Here is a 13,471-nt window from a genome sequence, read left to right on the forward strand (position 1 = left end):
CAAGATTGAAAATGTTTGGGTAGGACCTTGGATGGATTAATTAGCGATGGAGGAAAGTTAATGCGGTTGGCCGAGTGGGTCGCACCGCAGTACCTGTGTGATGCTCTGAGCCGAATAAGAACTGCTCGTAGCTGGCTGCCTGAAAACAATTCCTGGAAAACAAAAAGAAAACCAGAAAGATGTAAATATGAATTGAAATTGTAACGCTAATCAACAACAACAATTTATTCATCTCAACACTGACATTTCATGTATATGCTCGAGTGTTCAGTGTTCGGCATCCAAAGTGGGCCGACAGCTCCGTCCTCTAATAATGTTCGTAAAAAAACATCCGATAACTAAGCCAGCTTGCCCACAACTCAATCGCATCAAGAACAGCTCAGTCTTGCGACAATTCAGCAAGTATGGAGCCGTCTCTTCGTCGCGCGGCACAGAGCCTCTGCGGCCAATGCTCTACAGCTCTTCGGGGACGTCTAGCTCAGCGAGGCGCTGCCAGGCAACTTGCCGCCATGTCGAGCCTCTCCAAGACCTCAACCACTGCCTCAAACAAACAGGCGATCAAGGCGACAACGACTGCGGCAACGCCCGCCGCGAGAGATTACTCGTCTCAATCCGCGCCATCGTTTAGCTTCAGCAGTTCCGACAAGCCTCCCGTGGCCACCTCCGTCAAGCTCTCACAGGATGACCTTTTTCACTCCTTTACCGACTCCCCTGTGCCCGAATTCCGACGCCGCGCCGCATTTATGCGTCAGCACGCCTACTGTCCTCACCCAGACCACCAGCCGACAAAGATGTCGACCCTTCCCGCGAGCGAGCAACCCAAAAGAGGCGACATGCCTCCTGCAAAGGTTGACTTTGAGTGCCCAGACTGTGGAATTCCCGTATACTGCAGCAAGGAGCACTGGATGGATCATTACGAGGAGCATCTGAAGATTTGCGACACCCTGCGCCAGATCAACGAGGACGATCATGATTTGCGCTCCGGAAGAGTCTTTCATGAGGCCAATTTGCCTGATCTCCAGCTGGACGATGCCGCCGTGAACATGACCAACTGGGACACGTTCATGTACACACGCGAGTTCAATGCTGTTGACTCAGACCGAGCCATGCGCCAAATCACCCGCCTGTTGACATACCCCATTACTGTTGGCAGCGTGCTTCATGAGCTTAGCCCCTACAATATCCAAAAGGGAGGACGTCTCACCACCGAAGGTCTCAAGAGCTTCAGTGGTAAGTGATCTCGACCTTTCAGCTTAAGACTTTGGCTAACAATATTAGCTTTGAGATACAACCTCCACCCTGGCCGCTCCGGACGCGGTGCTACGATTCAAACACTTCGTCCCGAACCCCCACCCGTTCGTGTCTTCGTGCTGGGAGCTCGTGCAGAGTCTTCCCTGCCCCGATCTACCTGGGTGCAGCTGGCGCATCTGTTCCCCGAGTCCAGACTACACCTCATCATGATTGGGCCTGAGAGTATGGCAAACCGGGACGACGAGTTCCCTCTGCCCGAGCGCACGCCGTCCAACCCGTTCGGTGCGATTGTCGAGGACAGAGTATGGTACAAGATGAAGATTAGCACTATTGTGGACTACTATCACACCATCCACAAGACTGGACACTTTGCGCCATACGACCCGTACTTTGACTGCTTCGTTTTATTCCATCCTGGTCTGGGCCACCCTGCCAGTAGCCATGAGTGGGAGGAGACTTTGCCTCTGCTTTTGGAGACCAAGGTACCCATCATTAGCACTGGCTATACGCAGCAGGATCTCGACCGCGATGTGGAATGGGTGCGAAACAAGTCGCGGGGCGAGTTCGATATCCTGCTTGAGCCTGGCGAGAACAGTTTCCGCAGTCTGCGGTGGGATCTCAACGATGCGGACCCTCAGGACATCACCTGCGGTAACTGGGGTGTGTGGGCTTTCCGTGGCAAGAGGTTCGTTTTTCTTCTCCATGCAGTTCAAAACATTTACTAATTTTTTTCTTTCAGATATGAAACCACAACCAAGGACGAGTAAGCCAAATGGGCAGTGTAGGCCCATCTACGCACATTGTCATGTAATCTACTCCGTACAAAGTAACATGTAACTGTATGTACACCAAACAGCGAAATAGACCAAGCTCCACAGTTGAAAAGACCGAATTTAATCGACAAAAACGTGAAGGAGAAATGCCCTGACTACCTATGTAGTAGAGTAAGACATGTTATTTATCCAGATATTGTCAACGCAGAGACCCTTGTGGGGAGCGTCGGCAAAATGACATTGCGGACAACCCCACTGTATGTACGTGCATGGCATGTACTGTTAGTACATACATACATACATACTGTACATACATACATAGGTAGCAGGCAAGCGCCACAGACGGTGATGGCAGCTTCCAAAAGGGCAGACCTAAGGGACAACAACTTCGTCAACACACCTACGACGCTCGCTGCGAGACGACAACAAACCACATCTGCGCTTCTCTCGATGGGACTTTGACATGCGACTCGATTGTTAGCAGTAGCGCGACGTTCCGATGAGCAGCGCCTCCGTGGCCGCGCCGCCGACGAGGCTGGCCCCCCCGCGCACTCGACCGTCCGCCGCGCAGCAACAACGAGATGCGGCAGCGGCCGGCGAGGGACGACGCCTAGAGAGGGTGCCATCCATGGATCCGCTATCAGACAAGGCGACGCTGGTGCTAATCCGCCGCGTGCTCTGCCCGCAGAAGCTGAGCGACAAGGGCCGTGACGTCGTCCCGCCCATCGAGGAGCTGCTGCCCTCCCTGACGAGCCGAAACGACGTCGACCTGCAGCTGTACGCGTTCCTCGCCATCATCATACGCGAGTTCGTACAGGCCTGGTACAACAAGATCACGCCCTCCGAGGCCTTTGTGGCCGAGGTCCTGCAGGTGATTGCGCACTGCAGTAGGGCGCTGGAGCAGCGCTTCAGGGCTCTGGACATGGAGAGTCTGGTCCTGGACGAGATACCAGATCTTCTGGACAGACACATCACAGGTTTGCGCAGAAGAAGCTCCTCGATGAGAAGCTCGAACACCCTGCTGACCCTTAATAGCGTACAGAACAAGCCATGACCCTGTGTCGCAAGAGCCCGTGACGGCCAGTCCCCGTCAAGTCTACCATGCGCTCTGCCCGCTCCCTCAGCTCTCCCCTGTGCCTCAGGCTGGCGATGAAGCATCTGTCAAAGATCAAAAAGAAAACGAGGCTGCTTACCGCCAGCTTCTAGTGCAAGCCGTCCTCGCTATTCTGTTGCCGACAGAGGACCTGGAGAACCCGTGCTTGACAGCCATTGTCGGCCAGATCTTCTCGGAGCTGATTGTCGGCAACATTGTCGCGGGCAAAGCATCGCAACCATGGCTTCTCTATGAGAGCATCTGCATCGCGGGCAGAGTGCTTGGGGAGAAGAAGACGCGAGCTACGCAAAGGATGGTGTCTGGCCGGCGCACGCCTCCACTCAAGGCAAAGGGCAAGAAGGAGCGCATAAAGTGGTCGGCGCAAGCTATCTTCCTAACCATGGTCCACTTTGCGGTGATGATATTCTCCTCTGCTCGGCTACTGATAACGACACTTGCCGCATCGTCCTCATTGCCGCCCCGACAACTGGTGGGAAGATTCTCGGGCGCCGCGAGGAAGACTGGTGGAGGGACCAGCAAGTCGCACGACGGCGATGACCTTGACAAGCCAACCAAGGTCCCAGTACTTAGCTTCAAACTGTGGCAGTGCGTCGGGAACCTTATTCAGCTGGATTCCCGAATGCCCTGGCTTTCCGGGTTTCTCTCGCTGGTGCAATATCAGGCTGTCCATGGACCAGGAAGGCTGGTTGGCCTGAATAGCCCACTTGACCGGTAAGTCGCTGTTTCACTTGGTCGCGATTTTTATTACACAACCCAACATATTCCCTCCGGGCCATTCACTATTGGCTCATACCCGTTATTTTATGCCCTCGACGTCACAAGGTCTGCATCCGGGAGCACAAGCCCGCATCGGCCCGCCTAACAAGGGCCGTGCCGAAGCCGGCCAACCCCATCGCAGCCTGATTGATAATTGCAGCTGTCCCCATGGACAATGGTACAGAAAGAATCATGTTCAACGCCATGGTGTGCCAGTATCACTACGCCATGAGTTGTTTGCATGCTTCCCCTCATGATGCCCGCAATTTGTTGTTCCTTGGTCTAGTCCCAACGCCACCATCCAATGGTAGCACAAAAGGCGCCTCCGTCCCTGCTATCGATCAATCGAACGGGCCGTCCCAACGAAGCCAGCCAACCACGCATCGAGATCGTCCAATTTTACGCGCCGACCTGCAGCGTGCCTGGCCTGGCTGGGACTTTTGCATCCTTGGCCTTCTTCGGCTAGGCCAGTACGACACGACTATTATAGCGTTGTCATCAACTTTCCTCTACCAAGCCTCCATTGCCCTTTCCACAAGCCATACCGAGACGGGCGCTCCCGGAGGCTAGCGAAACGTTGGACAGGAACCACAACGGTTTGCCGTCATCTGAATGAGGACCCCAGACACTGCGCGACTGTGACCAAAGGTCTCACGCTGTCTTTGTGTGTCCTTGAACGACACTTCTGCGCGTGGCGGCCTACGCTCTGCGCAAGACATGGGCTGCCTTGTCGGCCAAATGGCTCTATTTGCTACGCATGCGCGCGCTTGCTGGGCCGGGATATTTGGCCGCTGCATGAGCTCTCTGCGAACGCATCACGAGCCCCAGGCTGTCACACACAACGACATGCCACCTTCCTGAAGGAGCACAACAAATCCGGGCGCTCGTTGTACACCGGGCATGAAATCATACCATTTTTTTTTGACAACCCCAGGCTTCTCTAGTCATATCACACACACCATCGCCATGAGCTGAAAACTTCACCCAACTGCCGGCTTATACAGTCACACACAACACACGCCCGCGGCCTATCTCTCTCCCCCACTCACACTCTTGACAAGAGAAAATAACCGAAGCAAGCACGAAGAAGAAGCTAACACAAGACTTGGCCTAGACTCCTCTCCCACCACATTCAACAAATGTTCTCCGCGTCGCACCTGCCCGGCGTGTTGCGTATGCTGCGGGGCGTCCTCTTCCCCAACAACGCGCCCGGCCAGTCGACGCTTAGGCCTCCATCCTCAGACGACGAGTTCGCGGCGTTGCGCAAGAGGGCCGCCTGTGCCCTGCTGCGTCTGCTGCCGACGGGCGTGGCCAGGGTCTACCTAGGCGGCGGCAGCAGTGGCGGCGGAAGCGCACAAGAGGAGACCGCCACAGGCATGGAGGAGGGCATGGAGGACCTTCTCATGGTGCTCGACGACGAGTACTGCAACAAGCACCTCATGTATAGCGTCTTGGAGCTGATTCTGGTCCGCCTGATGCCGGAACTCACCGAAAAGGGCGTAGGCGAGTTGTGGGAAGAGAGACTCGGTTGACAGATTTCTGCTTGTTCTGTTTTTTTCGTCATGTAATTTGCTATTATTTACAGTGCAGTATAATGATACCCTTTTACGCATAAAACCGCATCATTACGAGGAAAGACGTAATCTTGAGCATCGTTTATTCTGAAAAGGGGTATCGAGCCAGCTCGGTGTCATTTTTGTGACCAAGGAAATAAACTGACTAAAATGCAACATATAAAATAAAAAACAAATTGCGAAAACCGCACCTTCAAAAAACAACGGTTGGATAATTAAAAAAAAACACGGCCTCAGTCTTTGGCTTTCTCGTGTTCTGCCCGTGTATGTCCCAATGGGTTCGTCGCCGAACCGTCGTCTGTTGCCAGACATGGTAAGAGTTGCCTCCCAATCTTTCATAGTCTCGAAACGATTTTTGTGTTTTACCCTTCTCCGTCAACCGCCATCAAAAAACAAAAAAGAATAAGAAATGGCACCATGTTACTGGTGGTCCCCGTGACGTGCGACTGTATGGGGATCAAGTTCCCTCAAAACGCCAAAAAGAAAATCGAAAGAGTAAAGAACTGAGTGTCAAGCCAGGAACAAATGAACAAAGCAGGGGAGAGTATCAATCAAGATCATCAAAAGTTCCCCAAAAGCACCGAATTGCTTACCTACCTGTTGAATGTTTTTCGTTCGCGCATCGTTCAATTGCCGCGTCCACCACCTGCCGTGATCAGATCGACCTCCCCTTCTACGATTCTCGCAAGCCCGCCCGTGCCATGTTGTGCAAAGTGGCGGGGTTGTATGTCGAGCTTCCTAGTGAGCTGCATGATGGCCGAGTACTCGTGGTCGAACTGGCCAGACTGGCCCAGGTTTTGGAGATAGTTCAGCAGGGTCGCTGCCGCGCGCTGCGCATCCTCCGAGCTCGGAGCCGTCCGTGATATCCCGGCGCCGACTTTCGACACTTTTCCATCGTCACCTCTGTCAGGGATGGAAGCCATGGTGTCAGCCGCAGCAGGGGATTCCTGCTTGCAGACGGCGTTGATGTTGCGCGGGGTCATCAGCACAGAGTCGGTCGAGCCTGTATTGGCTTGGCTGGTGTAATCCAACTCCATTGGTCTCAATGACTCATTTTTTTTCTGCTCGGCTTCGAACTCGGGATCCAAAGGAAATGCCGACGAGGTCCCATCCGGCGAGTAGTCAAACGCGCCAACAGGGCTGATGAGTTCTGAAGAAAAGGACGACGTTGCGTTGTCTGTCAATGAGGTCTCGGAGTGGGATGCATATTGACGATACGTAAAACTGTAATCTCCTCGGGATCGTAAGTCGTCGTCGCTAGGGCTTACAGACAGTGGCGAAGTCTGCCCTGACGGGGATGAAGGCGAAATACTCGGGAACCTTGCAGACATTGACCGTTTCTCTGGTATGCTCGGCTCGGAAGCGCGTCTGATCAGGCTCACGGTATCAATCGAATATCTTTGCTTAAACCTGTTGAGCCAGGCGGGCGTCAGCCTGTCGAGAATTGCCTGGTGATTGGGGCTACCCCGAGCATATTGGCATGCTCTGTCCATGATATCAGAGTCGCTCATCGGAATCCCCCGCTCTCTCTGGCGCCGAATATAATTGCCGAGAGTACGATCGAAGTCGGGATTCTTCCCGTTGGCACGTTTTCCGTCGGAATCTTTGTCTGCGTCGCCTTTGAGATACATTTCCTTGTTGCGCAAAACTTTGGACACAGTGCTTCAGTCCCTTAAGTTAGTCCGCGAAAGAATCTAGTCTCACATTGAAGTCATACCTTCGTTCCACTCTAAAGACTTGTCCAATATCAGCCTGTCGGATTTTGGGGTGCTGCTGGTGATACAGACACATGTCTCTCTTTTGTTCGAAACTTAATGTCTTCCTTGTTTTCTCAGGAGGCCTTGCTGTGCACATAGTACTCATAGTTGCTGGGGGCAATGTGTTGGACGGAACAGAATACGTGCTCGGCGGTTGGGTATGCGTCAGCTCGCTCGGCCATGTTGTAGTTGTATTCAGCATGGGTAAATGATGGTGAGCCATGTGTCCTGTGTGCCCCAGTTGGGTGTTGTGCAATGTAGCCGGCATGCCTGAGAGTGATTCTGACGGCATTCCGTGGGGCATGAAAGTTGAAAAATGGGCGGAGTAGTTCAAGGGACTGTTTCCGTAGGGACTTTCAGTATAAGGGCTTGCATTCTGCCATGAGCCTTGAGGATAATGGCCGGAGTTGATCACAGCCTCATTCCCAGGTGATTCGTCTGTCTGACTCGTGTCAGATTTCATATTGCCGATGCTTATGATCTTGTCGATGGAACGTAGCTGTATAGCATGGTTAGAGTTTCCACATTCAGCGACGACATCTTCGACAGCGGTGTCCAAGAGAAGCAAAGAGCATACATACATTGTGAAGCTTGCGCTGTCGAGATCACGACAACAATGAACGAGTAGTATGTGGAACTGCAGGCTTGACAGCTTCCAAAGCCTGGCTATTGAGCTGCTTACAGCTGCGAACTGTCCCTTTATCGGCGAATTTTCAAAGTTAAGTTAGGTCGAAGGAACATGGGTTCATGTCCGCGCTTTGACAACCCGATTCCGAAACGGTAGAGTAGAGAAGGTAGGACAGAACGTTGAGTGATAGAGTAAACGACGACGGAGGATCGGGGCCAACGTTGCCTTTCACAGTGCCTTTTTTTGCGAGAGAGAGGTTGCGATTTTGAGTTTGGCTTGAGGTTTGGAAAGTGCGAAGGCGTATTAGTCCAAGAGTATGTCCAAGATATAATGAACGGCACAAAAAGAGGCGTAGGTCGTTAACGAAAACGAGACTCTGACTCGGTGGCTAAGAGTAGCTCCCCGTAAAGCAGAACATGTGAATCAGACAGAAAGGATCTCGGAACAAGGAAGGTCGAGATATGATGAACGGGCGTGACGGGAATACTTGTAGGAAAAGAGCGGGCGTACGGCAGAGTAGACGACCTCTGTTCTGGTACAGATGGACATGCACCAGGACCCCGGCCCAAGCCATATGCCTCAAGCCCGGGGTGGACCACGATGAAAGATGCAGGGGATTAGTCCGTAGCCTGGGCGAAGCTCAATGAGTGCATCCATGTGAACCCAGACAGGAAGTGGTGTGGTGGCGACAGAGAGGGGGGTGTGGTGTGAGTATCTGAAGAGGACACCGGATGCTGCACCACACCGCACCCCATGTCAAGTTGGATACCGACTGCGGCGATTTTTTGGCCCGGCAAGAGACTAAATACTAGCGCCCGCAGTGCATCCACGCATATCGGCCGGCCAGTCTGGGTTAACGAATCTTGGCTCATTCCTGATTCGAAGGGTCCACGGATGCCCGTCGTGAGAGCGAGAGTACGAAGAGAGTAGCTGCTCAAGGCTGGCCCCCAACAGTCCTCCACACATTTGTCTCTTGAGCCAATAGTCGACAAATTAGGTACTCTAGCCAGAACGAATCTTGCCCAGAATTGAGTACAACTTGTTGCTACTGATCAAGGGCCATCCAAGACATTGAGAAAGCTGCAACGGTGGCTCATGTTGTTCTGGCTGGACCTGGCGAGAGTCCGCTAGCACAGAAAGCTGCATCGCTCTGCCAGGTTGGTCAGGTGGCACGGAAACGAATGGGCCAGGCCAGCAACTCATTCGAAAGGATACACATGTGCCTCTGTGGCATGTCATTTGCTGTAACTTTGGCAAAGCAGCCGCACTGCTATTGGAAGGACAGAGATGCCACAATGCAACAACAACAACAACAACCCCCCCCCACTCGCAGCCATACCAGTTACATTAGCACCAGTCATAATGAGTAGCTCAACTAACACACCAATCCGCAGAAGCGTGGGCGGTTGGCGGCCAACCAGCAGCAGACAAAAGCCGGGTTCAGGATGTTGCAGCTGTTAGCTTGGTGTGAGTGGGCAGCACAAGGATGAGCTCCCCTGTCCTCTCTCCAGGCGGTCCACCCTCCTGTCCAGGCCCTTGCAGTTTGTCCGTGATGAGGCATTGTTGGGTGATGTTTTTGGCGCGTCGTAATGACTGCACTTTGGGGCAGCATAGTGAATGAAGGTGCAGACAAGCGATGGGTGTTTTGGCCCCTGAGCATGGAGGTGGCTGCCTTACGTCCCCTGTATCTTTTAGCTAAGTATCGCAATCTAAACAGCAGACTTGGACAGTGTTTCCTCAGCTAGCGCTTGGTGATGGCCACATTGCCGATTTTCTTTCCTTTTGAATAGGGTGGAGGTGAAGAGGTCACTGGCTTGTATTCCGACTTCCGCGAGCTTTGGCTGTCTGACCCCAAGCAGCTACTTGGAGTACCTCCACTACCTACCTAGTGCATGCATATGAACAAGGCTGCAACGCAAAGGACGAACCCGCCTTGATCGGTGTTGCCTGCAGTAGCTTGTCTTGCCAGGGCGCACGCAAGCCATCAATTATACCCATGGGAGGCCATAATGGGCTGCAAGGCCATCTTCTTGAGGCTAGCGGTCTTGGGTAGCTTCTGGTGAGCCGCGAGCTTTGCGTCCTCACAGGATACTGGGAGTTGATTGTTGCGGAAACAGCACCTATCGAGTCCGCTTAGTTTCAAGGCAAGGTGTACCAGTAAAGTCTCTTCCCACTCTGGAAGGTTTTAGCGATGAGACGGCAGATGTTAGTTGTGATAAGCGTTGAAATGAGCTTTGGATCACGGTTTCGGTTGTAAGGCTAGCGGGTGGAGAGGGAAACTTTCGTCTTACAACATGCTCGCAACTCGCAGAAACAAGGACATTGTCGACTGGAATGTTGGATAACTCCGAGGACAATGGGCTAACTAAACGAGATCTCATCGAAAACTGGTTGGAAAAGCGGGTTCTCAAGACTGTGGGTAACACGTTAATTCGCCGCTCTCCGCGTCTGTCCTTTGCTGTTGGTAGATACGGATGAGACGGCCAAGGAAAATTCTTTCAGAACTCAGCAGATTAATTTATGCCTGCAAGCATAGCCCGCTAACCAACTTACTTTTTGTCCGTTGTGAGACGTACAGTGTAGTCGTCGTGCTTAACAAAGACTTGGTTGTAAGTTGTACATGGCCTGGAGCTCGATACGAGTTGCGTCCCACAAGCTGGCCGGATATCTTCCCGTTGGCTGCTGCAAGCTTTCAAGCGGTGCCGCATGGGTAGGGTTCTGTTGCGCGGCTGCAGTAGCCTTTTTGGGGCGAGAAACAAAGCAAAGTATGAAGGCGCTGGCACACCATCAACTGGCAGTTACGACACAATTTGACAGGAGCGGCATGGGGTTGCAGTGTCAGCGTGGTCTTTTTCTTCTTCCTCGTCCTCGTCTTCTGTTTATCCATCAGTGGCCTTTTTCTTCATTCTTATCGTTGGTGGCGTTGCAGGGGCCAGACAAGTTTCGGAAACGAGACAGGCGCTGAGGGTCGAGACATGTGTTGGGATGTCATGATGTGTCCTGGACCAAAGGGATGCATCATGGTCAACTTTGGAGGGCGGGACGGCTGTACGGGTGGTAGCGAAAGGGCAAAATATACTGGTACATAACTACGTTAGTAGGTCGGCTCGGGTATGGCCGCCAAGTCTTTTCTTTGGAGTTGCTTGTCGCTGGTTGAAATGGGCGACAGCAGCGCGGCTACTATTGGCAGTTGAGTTAGTGGCTGAAGCAAGTCAAGCAAAAAAGGGTGGGGATGGACAAAGCTGAGTGAGGGTGATTGCAACACCTACGTGGACTGGTGGGTAGGAATGCAAATAATGGGATGGATGATGTGCGCGCGGTGTGTCTGACAGAAGATGAATTGGCGATCATTGCAATAGGACGGGGAAGAGATGTAGCCGGCCGATGATGCGAGGCGTCAAGGCGTCGAGAGCAGGTATGTAGCAGGTCGTACAAGGGCTTTGGCCGGCGTTTGCATGGCACACGAGAATTTATTTCTCCGCAACCAAGCTGGAGGTACCTTATTACCTGTACCTATGTAGATACCGTCACAATATTAGCAAATACTCAGGCACAGAGTACCTACATACATAGGTAGGTACTAACCTATCACTGCTTGGATACCTGGGTAAGGATACCTTGGTTGCCAGCTGCCAGGTGCTGCCAGGTGCTACAACGAGCCCGTTGCGAGGCCGGGGAAAAGCAAAGCAAAGTTAACAATGCGTATTTGACTCCAGTCTTGGTAAGGCGAGATTCCGTTAACGTTGGATAATGCAAGACGGCAAACGGGCGCATCAGCTGAGAGAGTTGCCGCCGATACCTGCCTTTGTGAGGTAAATACAACTACCAACGAAATCATACGTGAAAGGCAGGTACGCAGCAAAGACAGTACCTTTACAGGTTAAATCTGCACTAATTAATGTATGTATGTACATACTATCGCCAGCCCGCAAGCCTCCGATCCACTCCCCGCGCATCCTCTTTTCCCTCTCCTCCTCCATGCTGGCTCCTGCATACCATTCAGCCCAGTCGTGATCCAATCGCTGGCCACGACCAGCGCCCTCATCGCCATCTCCCAGCGGCTCACTGGGGGACTAGCACCAGTCTCTGACTTGAATACTTATTCGTACAGGTAGTAGGTACAAACACAGACTCTCTCCGCTGTTGTGTAGCCAGGGTCATGCCTGGCAACCAGATCTCAGCCCAACCATGCATATCTTACTATGCCTGACCACTTCATCTAGTTACTCGGTCCTCTCTCTACGCAACAACATCTTCTTACTCCATTGCCAGTCGTTCCGAGGAGACTCGCCAAGGAGGCTCGCCGCCAGCAACGAATGCCGCGAGAAACAAGATACCCTTGCATAGCAATTGTCCACCCCTGCAACTGAAAGGCAGAAAGCTTTTCTCCATGCGGCTGTCCCATCTGTCAAACTGTCTGTGCCCCCGTCCGTGCTCACGACCCAGATTCCGAAATTTGACATCGAATCTCTCAAGTAAAGAAGCGCCTTGTGCCCCGTGCTCAATGTCTCGGCTAGAGCCTACGGTTGAACTGCATGCCATCCACCAACGACACACAACGACACCGCAGAGATGAAAACCCCAGCGCAAGAAAAGATAAAATGAGAAACGCGTCATGCGCAAACTATTGTATCCATAAATCATAGCCTTCAACGGGAAAATCGCCGCTCCTCAATGGCATGCGTCACAGGTCTACTCGAATCCTCTACTTACCTTTAAATTACCTGTACCAATTTTGCCCTCACCCCCCTCCATGAGCTATCAACAAAAGCCACTTACTCAACCTCACTCACACAAGCCTCTCATGAGCACAGACTGCCGCACTACCTCGAAAATTCTCGTGCAACCCATTAGATAACAAGCTGCATTATATTATTACTCGGAGCTGACTTCCCCCACCTCGAAGCGCAATGCAACTCCGACGGATTAATCTCTCCAGTGTACATGATTGAGCTTTCATCCCACCTTCACCACCCCATTGTAAGACATTTGTTAGCCAGGCAAGACTTGCATTTGCCTAACTCCTTCCGAATACTCACGCCAAACGGCACTTCATGCACGAGAGCGGAAGCCTCCGGACCCAACTAACTCATCGTTGGGGGCAAACTCCAGCAACCGCATCCCCGAATCCTTCGCAGTTGGGCTTCTGGCGGGTCTGGGCTCCCATGATAATAAGCGCCCACTCCAACAAGCCAAGACAGCCACCGCGTTGCCCCCCTGTCCTGCAACAACTCCGCCTTGGTGTGCCTTGCCGTGTATCCCATGCTCATCTCCTCTTGATCATCAGCATGTACCATAACTAGTAACTAGCAAGGGACCTGCAGCTGCCTGGCCCGACGGGCTGACCCGGGAGCTCGCCCCAAAGCCCTCGGCCACAGATCTAGTTAGTAAGTGAGGCCGTTCCGGATGACTATCCTACTAATTAGATGGTACCTGACCCAGACCTGCTGGACACAAGCATGTATTCAATGCACAAACAGGCAAAACTGTCCAAAATCAACCACTAGTAATGCTTTCAATGATGAATCATTCCAGACTTGCCCAACTTTTCATGTTCATTATTGTTATCTATTCTCTTGTCATCACGAGCTCTGTGGGTGAATCCCACAACTCGGCCG

At 52.5% G+C, this 13,471-nt stretch overlaps 3 protein-coding genes across 3 annotated transcripts; 2 read left to right on the forward strand and 1 right to left on the reverse strand.

Moving 5' to 3' along the window:
• Positions 1-509: 509 nt before the first annotated feature.
• On the forward strand, positions 510-2,018 carry ISF_00790 (hypothetical protein; the record flags this gene model as incomplete). Its single annotated transcript, XM_018844397.1, has 3 exons — positions 510-1,230; positions 1,279-1,936; positions 1,991-2,018. The coding sequence occupies 3 exons, from the start codon at positions 510-512 to the stop codon at positions 2,016-2,018; spliced, it is 1,407 nt and encodes a 468-aa protein (XP_018708847.1).
• A 505-nt stretch (positions 2,019-2,523) lies between these two features.
• Positions 2,524-5,426, forward strand: ISF_00791 (PXA domain protein; the record flags this gene model as incomplete). Its single annotated transcript, XM_018844398.1, has 3 exons — positions 2,524-3,001; positions 3,060-3,849; positions 5,009-5,426. The coding sequence occupies 3 exons, from the start codon at positions 2,524-2,526 to the stop codon at positions 5,424-5,426; spliced, it is 1,686 nt and encodes a 561-aa protein (XP_018708848.1).
• A 668-nt stretch (positions 5,427-6,094) lies between these two features.
• On the reverse strand, positions 6,095-6,505 carry ISF_00792 (Homeodomain-like protein; the record flags this gene model as incomplete). The annotated part of the gene is made up of 1 exon (XM_018844399.1): positions 6,095-6,505. One exon carries the CDS (start codon positions 6,503-6,505, stop codon positions 6,095-6,097), a length of 411 nt encoding a protein of 136 aa, XP_018708849.1.
• Between the last annotated feature and the right edge of the window lie 6,966 nt (positions 6,506-13,471).

The sequence above is a fragment of the Cordyceps fumosorosea genome (genome assembly GCF_001636725.1).
Source record: "Cordyceps fumosorosea ARSEF 2679 chromosome Unknown scaffold_1, whole genome shotgun sequence".
Classification (NCBI taxonomy): Eukaryota; Fungi; Ascomycota; class Sordariomycetes; order Hypocreales; family Cordycipitaceae; genus Cordyceps; species Cordyceps fumosorosea.